Source organism: Aegilops tauschii, chromosome 3 (assembly GCF_002575655.3).
Source record: "Aegilops tauschii subsp. strangulata cultivar AL8/78 chromosome 3, Aet v6.0, whole genome shotgun sequence".
NCBI lineage: Eukaryota > Viridiplantae > Streptophyta > Magnoliopsida > Poales > Poaceae > Aegilops > Aegilops tauschii.
This window is the reverse complement of record NC_053037.3, coordinates 343,553,643-343,561,661: the sequence shown is the minus strand read 5'-3', so window position 1 is coordinate 343,561,661 and position 8,019 is coordinate 343,553,643. Positions and strand designations below refer to the sequence as shown.

General features: G+C 45.5%; 2 protein-coding genes across 2 annotated transcripts; both read left to right on the top strand.

Moving 5' to 3' along the window:
- The first annotated feature begins 657 nt into the window (after positions 1–657).
- Positions 658–3,916, top strand: LOC109783613 (1,4-dihydroxy-2-naphthoyl-CoA synthase, peroxisomal). Its single transcript, XM_020342205.4, has 9 exons — positions 658–1,035; positions 1,194–1,316; positions 1,436–1,537; positions 1,706–1,744; positions 1,828–1,926; positions 2,790–2,837; positions 3,064–3,159; positions 3,304–3,426; positions 3,560–3,916. Exons 1-9 carry the CDS (start codon positions 784–786, stop codon positions 3,674–3,676), a joined length of 999 nt encoding a protein of 332 aa, XP_020197794.1. The 5' UTR covers positions 658–783; the 3' UTR covers positions 3,677–3,916.
- A 563-nt stretch (positions 3,917–4,479) lies between these two features.
- Positions 4,480–8,019, top strand: LOC109783614 (iron-sulfur cluster assembly protein 1). The gene is made up of 3 exons (XM_020342206.4): positions 4,480–4,977; positions 6,014–6,068; positions 7,630–8,019. The coding sequence occupies exons 1-3, from the start codon at positions 4,653–4,655 to the stop codon at positions 7,775–7,777; spliced, it is 528 nt and encodes a 175-aa protein (XP_020197795.1). The 5' UTR covers positions 4,480–4,652; the 3' UTR covers positions 7,778–8,019.

Below are 8,019 nucleotides of genomic sequence, written 5' to 3'. Positions count from 1 at the left end.
GTCTCGGACCCCGTCGCACCCAGATCTAGCCCAGACGGGCTCCCGGGCAGGAAGCACCCGACCAAGGCAGAGGGAGGTGTCGACCCTCCTGACATGGCAGCCATCCCCGGCTCGGCACAACCACGACGGCGCACAAGAGGCGCCCCACCAGCGGCGATGCAGGCTTGGTTTGAGGGAAGAGGGGAGGACGGAGAGTAGAGGCCGAGGTGGGACGCCCCGCCAACCCAGGCTTTGCCCGCCGGGGCCTCTGCCCGAGAGGACGATGCCCGGCGAGGGGGGAAGACCTTCCTTCTCTCTCAAATATTTCTCCACCACCTATTCCCGGAGCAGGATCCTCTGACGTACGGCAGCGGCGAAGCTACGTGTAAGTCTGTGGGGTCAGTTGACCCCACAGCTTTTTAGAAAACAAGCCTAAAAACACTGTTCAGTTATTGTTCATACTGAAGAAAAAAATTCAAAACATTCCATTGACCCATAGATACTTTAGGCTGGCCTCGCCGCTGACGTACGGCTCCCTTGCGTAATTGCGTTCCACGCTGGTGGTCGGCGGCCAGCGGGGTCACAACTGTGCAGCGGCCACTACCTCCCTTGGGCCCTCTCAACCCTTCGCCACCCAACGACCTCTACAGTAGGCACTCGTGAGGTTGGTCCGGTGAAAAAGCCATCGTGGCACTGTGGGCCCGGTCTGCATCCCGAAAATCTCACTCTCATCCGGAATACGGAATCGACCAACCAGACCACAACGCACCGCGCGCCACGCCCGCCTGTCTCTCGGCTCTCAGCATGGACGCGGCGGAGAGGAGGCTAGCTCGCGTCACGGCTCACCTCCTGCCCTCCTCCCTCCCGCTCGCCTCTGCCCCTCTCCTCGCGCCGTCCCCCGCTGCTGGGTCGTCGTCGCCCGCCGGAGATAGCTACCGGCGCGTACACGGCGATGTCTCGTCGGAGCCTCCGGAGTGGCGCGCCGCGACGGACGAGGATGGAAAGGGATTCGTCGACATCATCTACGAGAAGTCCGTCGGAGAGGGCATCGCCAAGGTCAATCATTTCGCTCCTACCAACACCCTTGTAAAATTTTGGGTTCCAAGTAAACACCAGCCGGCGAATCGAAGCTTGTTTCTTGACTAGTCTCTAGTACCATTCCAGCACTACATTATCGTATCTAATTATTTGACTTATTGCATTTCTTGTTCAAGATCACAATCAACCGTCCTGATAGGAGAAACGCATTCAGACCACTGACTGTCAAAGAGCTGATGCGTGCCTTCAGCGATGCTAGAGATGATAGTTCGATTGGAGTTGTCATACTGACAGGGAATGTAAGGCTTGCCCGTTCTGCTAGAGGAACAGCAAAATTTAACCGTTTATACGTCTGGTCATGGTGTGTTGTATGTGTACGATGTGGACGGAATCTTACTTTGATCTTTTTGGTGCACAGGGATCCAAGGCATTCTGTAGCGGCGGCGACCAAGCCTTGAGGGATTCTGATGGGTATGTTGACTTTGATAGCTTTGGCCGGCTCAACGTTCTAGACCTCCAGGTCAGATATGCATTCCTCTGACATTTTGCACAGAGTGACCTACTTGCTTACGGTACAGACGAATTGTTATGCTATGGCCTATTGGTGTGTTAGTGTTGTACTGTTCAGCGTCATTTTTGTATCAAATGATTTTTAACTCTGAGCACATCAGCTAAATCATTTCTCCAGGTACAAATTAGGCGCCTTCCAAAGCCAGTTATAGCAATGGTATGAGCATTGCCTTCGCTATTATTTCATAATCGGTTTTCTTTTATTATCCAACATATTGGTCCTGTTGAGTATGCTATCAGGTTGCTGGTTATGCAGTTGGTGGTGGACATGTTCTGCACATGGTGTGTGATCTAACAATTGCAGCTGACAACGCGATATTTGGGCAGACTGGTCCAAAGGTGTTTCTCTGGCCAAGCTTGCTTCTTGCTTCCTAGTATGCAAATTGAAATTGTAGATTTTACATAGTAAATTATATTGTTGCCAGTTTTAAATCCTGTATGAAAGAGCAGTCTCCTTTTGAAGTTTATACATGTGGAACTTGCTTGCCTTCTTTTTGCAAGGAGTTTTGCTTGCTAGTGTGCAACATGATTTTCTCCACACAACCTTAGCATCTAATACAACGCTTTTTTATGCACCCCTGATACCATGGGTGCACTTCTAGTGAGTTCTGACAGAACATAACCAACGTCAATTTCTGGTAAAATAAAACAACGTCAAGACTGACAACTTTGTCTTCACAATAGCATATTTGGATAAAAATCAGTAATCCACCTTTTGTAGTCTTACTCAGAGTTCAACTAAATTTATTCTTGAATTGCTCGGGGGAAGTCAAAGCTATTGAATGTGGTTACCGTTTACTTATGAACCTGGTTGTATAATAAATGAATAGATAAATTATTTTGCTTCACTGAAGCCCATTTTAATGATTTATAATCAGGTTTTGATTTGTGATATATCATATATGTAGAATGACTTGGCGTGCCACTCTAACAGGTGTTATGCACGCATTTTTCTATGGCTTCCTCTATTCAAATTTGATTATATTTCCTTTTGTCCTGAAGGTGTATTACTTTAATAGGAAACATTAAAGTTTAAGAAATGCGTGCTCACAGGTTAACATAAGTATAACATATTGATTTCAGCTTCTTCTTCTTCTTCTCCTGTTCATTCATGTTCCTTTTTTTTCCTTTCTATAAACACTACCAGTTTAAAGTTTACACGTAGCTTACTTCACATTTTCCCTCTGTGATTTGCATGACAGGTTGGAAGCTTTGATGCTGGCTATGGCTCTTCCATCATGTCTCGATTGGTAAGCTACCATACTAATCTGGTTGCTTCATGTTTGACTAGTGATCAATTGAGATGCCCATTCCCTTTGTTCTTGTTAAGAACATACAACAATTATGCCCCACGCTAGCTGCCAAGTGGGGAGTGAACTCTACGTCAAGCACGACCATTACTACCGTGGAACAATTTTGGTCACTTTTAGAAAATAGCAGCAGTGCTTTCTATCTCATTTTATCTCTTGTGGACAGGTTGGACCAAAGAAAGCCCGCGAGATGTGGTTTCTGTCACGGTTCTATGCCGCTGAAGAAGCAGAGAGAATGGGACTCGTCAATGTAGTTGTACCAGTGAGTGCCCGAATTATTGATTGCAGAAAATAAAACTACTTATTAGGCAGTTGTCTGCTACTTTCATCTAGGATGCAGGTTGCAATATGCCCCAGCTAAGGTGCTTATGAAACCATGTACTTGATATATCCTTTGCATATGCAGCTTGCTGATTTGGAACGCGAAACTGTGAAATGGTGCCGGCAAATCTTAAGGAACAGTCCCACAGCCATTCGGGTGTTGAAATCTGCACTCAATGCAGCTGATGATGGTCATGCTGGTCTTCAGGTATTAATTTGTGGAGTGTCAAAAAGTCAAACGAATCATGGTCTTGTTCAACTGGTGATGGGATGTTCCTGTATGTCACATACACACATACTATGTCCTTGTAACTAATAATGTAATGGGACTTGTGCTGCAGGAGCTCGGCGGGAATGCGACATTGATCTTCTACGGTACTGAAGAGGCCAAAGAAGGAAAGAATGCGTACATGGAACGACGACGCCCTGATTTCTCAAAGTTCCCCCGGAAACCATGACTTCCACTCGATGGTTTCGTCGTCTTGTAGTAAATGTTATTGGATCTCTTCCCCTCCTCGATTTGTAGGAAGAACCCACACATTTGCCATCTCCCGTGGATAGTGCGGACATTGTTATCATCTACAAAGTGCCAAAATTTTGTTGACAATCTGTTGCCGGAAATGCAGTTTGTGTACACGAAAGAAAATGCCATATTTGTGAATATCCTTGCAATGTAATATATACTTACTATTGAAGTATATGTAGAATGCCCAATGTTCTCCATCAGTTTGGACTTTTGGGTGAATAGTTGGTGCATGAAACTTTACATGGTATTGACTACTGCGTTTGCTCACCCTTATTCACAAACGTGGATGCGAGAGTGCCTGTTGTGCCCGCATTTGAGGCAAGAGTGCCTGCGTGTGTGTCTGTGGGGGAGGTATATGTAGACACACATAAAGGATATAATTCCCATTAGTGTAATCATCATTGGCTTAGCGCTATACTCAAGCCAATGGTGATTACACTAGGACATCCTACACCACTTTCCCTTGCCTGATGAAGATTGATCAACCAGGCCACAGAGAGGTGGAAGAAAACATTAGTTTTTGAGAAAACTAATTCTGGTTGTACTTTTTTTAGGGCTTGATGCTGGTTGACCTAAGGCCCAGTGAAAAGCCAAGGCCCAGCCTGCCTGATGTTTATCCGTCCATGCGGCCTGCGCTTCTCATCGGCGCGGATCTCCTACACCCACCACTCAAAACAGCAACCGCCAGGTCTTCTCCACAAATAGCACGCCACGTCTCAAATCAAGTCACAGAGCCAGGTTTGCCCTAGCCCCTTACCGCGCACCGGATCGCCACCTCTTCCGCGGCCGCATAAACTGTCGAAACCACAACTCCACAAATTTGCCTCCCCTCTTTCCCCAGGTTAAACAACCCATCCGGAGCCGGAGAACGTCAGAAGAATCCAGAGGCACCTCCGAGTTTGTTGGCGATGTTGCGCGCGGGAGGAAGCCGGCTCGTCGCCCCCGGACTCCGGCGTCTCCTCGGCCCGGACGCCGGCGAGAGGGCTGCGCCGGGGCTGGCGGCGGCGGGGGCGAGGGCGTACCACGAGCGGGTGGTGGACCACTACAACAACCCGCGGAACGTCGGGTCCTTCGACAAGGACGACCCCAACGTCGGCACCGGGCTCGTCGGCGCGCCGGCCTGCGGCGACGTCATGAAGCTGCAGATCCGTGTCGACGAAGGCACCGGGAAGATAGTCGACGCCTGCTTCAAGACCTTCGGCTGCGGCTCCGCAATCGCGTCGTCCTCCGTCGGTGAGCCCTCAAACCGCTCCCCCGTCCCCTTTCCCCACCTTTTCTCCCGCTGGCGACTTGTTCTATTATATTCGTTGCAATCTTTAGAGGTGGTTAGCTTCTGCGAATTGTATCGAGGAAGATAATTTGTTGATTGGTTGCTATAGTGGTGCATTTATTTCGAATAGGGAGGGGAATTTTTAAGGATGAGATTTTCTTTACTGATTTGTAATCGATTTAATTTGATTGGGCCTGGCCAATTGACAATGACCTATCGTCGAATCCCTACTTATTAGATGATAGGATGTTTGTAAGGACGATTCTGACTGTGAAACATCGCCAGAAGAGATGATTAGTGGGTGCCGAATCTGATTAGATTAGAAGAAAGATAGGAGCTCTAGTGCCAATGTTATTGATTGGATATTGCGCTTTCTCTGGGTCTATTTTAGTTGCTTGCTGTTGAATTGCCCTGTGGCATTTAATTTTGTTTGATGTTTACTGTCGGCACAACTAAAGTTTGGCTCGCAGACCTATTCATACAAGCTGTATGAATATGATAGGAAGTTCATGCATGGAGCACAGTTCATCTTAAGAATTTGCTTAGGACACGGTCCATTCGCCAGGCTTGTGGATGCTATGCTATTGCTGGTATAAGTGGTCTTTGATCTATTTGCCTTCTTAGTTTCCGATTTTTCTAGGCTTTGTATAGGGATGTTTATCTCATAGAACAATGATGGCTCTAGTTCATTTTCAGTTTCTAGAATTGATAGTTGCTTATCCAAGTTAGAAATGAGTGTTCTGTAATGCTGAATAGACACCTTTGAAAAGGTTTGTTTATTATTTGGAAGTATTTATTTTTGTAGATCATGCCCCAAAACAAAAGGGTCTCAACACTATTGCTGCTAGTAGTTGATAGTCTGACAATTGGGCTGAGGCAGTTTGTGTTCATTTTTCTGATGTACTCCTATGCTTCTATTTCCCTGCAAGATGTATGATACCTACATTAGCAAATCTTAAGTGCTGAAGTCAATTCTTGACCCCACCATTGTCCTTGCAGCTACTGAATGGGTGAAGGGAAAGCAAATGGAGGAAGTAGTGAGTATCAAGAACACGTAAGTTCTCCCAGATATTCTTGATCCATTACATTATTTTAACGGGTGTTCCTGTCTTCCCTGAACATTTAGTGTTGGCCTTCTGTTTGTCATTTTCGTATTGTTGTTTACTCTGCATTCACTGAACAGGCGTATCTATTAAAGTTCAAAAAAGCGCTAGGCGTTAGTTATGCGTTTGGCCACCTACTTGCTCTTTTCTAGGTTAGGCGTGATTAGGCGCAATTAGGCGGTAGTACTGTAGGGTGAAGAAATAAGCTAATTAAACCACAGGCCCATCTTCCTATTCTTCTACTACTAAAGCTCCCGTATGTGCACAGTCGACAGAAATCTAGGTATCCTCCTCACGCCGCCTCTCCCCCTTGTCCTCTCTCTCTTGCTGCATGATGTCGCCTCTATCCCTCTTCCTCTCTCTCCCTTGCTACACGGATGGGAAGGCCAGTGAAGCTCGATTTCTTGCTGGAGAAGCTCGATCCCTCGCCGGAATCAGTCGATTTGTCGTCGGAGTGGTTTAATCCTCATCGGCAAGGATGAATCCTCGCTGGGGAGGTGAAATCCTTGCGGTGGAGATTGATTTCTCGCCTGAGAAACATTGATTCCTCGCCGGAAAGGCTGATTTCTCGCCAGACGCTTTTTTGAGCCAAAGTGGGGCGTTAGGCCAACGCCCAGCGCTTAAGCGCGCCATTTTGAACTATGGCTACTACTCTTGTGGTAGCTCTGTAACAAAGGTCCTGATACATAGTTTCCTTTGCAATTCTGTACTCTACCAGTATTAATATATGGGAGATTGGATTGGCCTACTTCATTCACTCTTGATTATTTTACGATAACCATCTATTACCTCCGTTCCAAATTAGTTGTCTTAGGTTTGTCGAGATACGGATGTACCTAGCACTAAAACGTGTCTAGATACATATCTAAGACAATTAATTCAGGACGGAGGGAGTAGTATTCAAGTTTTTGTTGTGGCATTTGATTGTTTTTGAAGAATTTTGAGAAGCAAAAAATGTTTGAGAATGCATTAAACCTGCATGCTGTAGATCTGCTTACTGGCATTTCATTACATTGTCAAGGTCTTTCCAAGTTACTAATAACATGGTCTTCTTGAGTTGCTAAAAACAACCAGCTTAGTTTTAATTGGCGATTGTACTGGGTGTTGCTTTTGGTTACATGTTTAATGAGCTTGTTATAGTAGTACAAGCTGGTCTCTGTCTTTAGAGGCTTTATATGACTGTTAACACTAATTGTTTGGCTGTGTATATTTGCAAATGAATATTGATGCTAATCACATCAGGGGAAAGCTACAGCTCATGGTCTTAATCTCATCAGATGAATCAACCCATTTCCTTCTTTTTGCTATAATTGCAATGCGGCTGCTGATGACTCAATGTCTTCAAAATGCTGTTTATTGTTCAATATATCAACCCATTTCCTTCTTTTTGCTATAATTGCAATGCGGCTGCTGATGACTCAATGTCTTCAAAATGCTGTTTATTGTTCAATATATAAAACTATTAACAAGCCCTTTTAAAAACAATAACAAGCTCCAATGCTCTGTTTTCAGTGAGATTGCAAAGCACTTGTCACTTCCACCAGTAAAGCTCCATTGCAGTATGCTTGCTGAAGATGCAATTAAAGCTGCCGTGAAAGATTATGAATCAAAGAAGGCGAAGCTGGGAGACAGCCCTGCAGAGAAGGCTGCCGAAGCATGAACATGATATATGCTTCTGTTCTATGAGGGTGAGAAATGGTGTGCAATGTTGACAAACTCCAGTGTTGTAGCATGTATCATAAGGATGAACACGAACAACTTGAAATAAATGTGATGTCATGTTAGGAGAAGTTGTGCATGTATAGCAGCTGCTAAGAAAATTTGTGCATGTATAGCAACTGCTTGGAAGTCTTAAAAGTACACTTGATGTCATTTGCCCGTTCTAAAAAATATTCGGTTCTA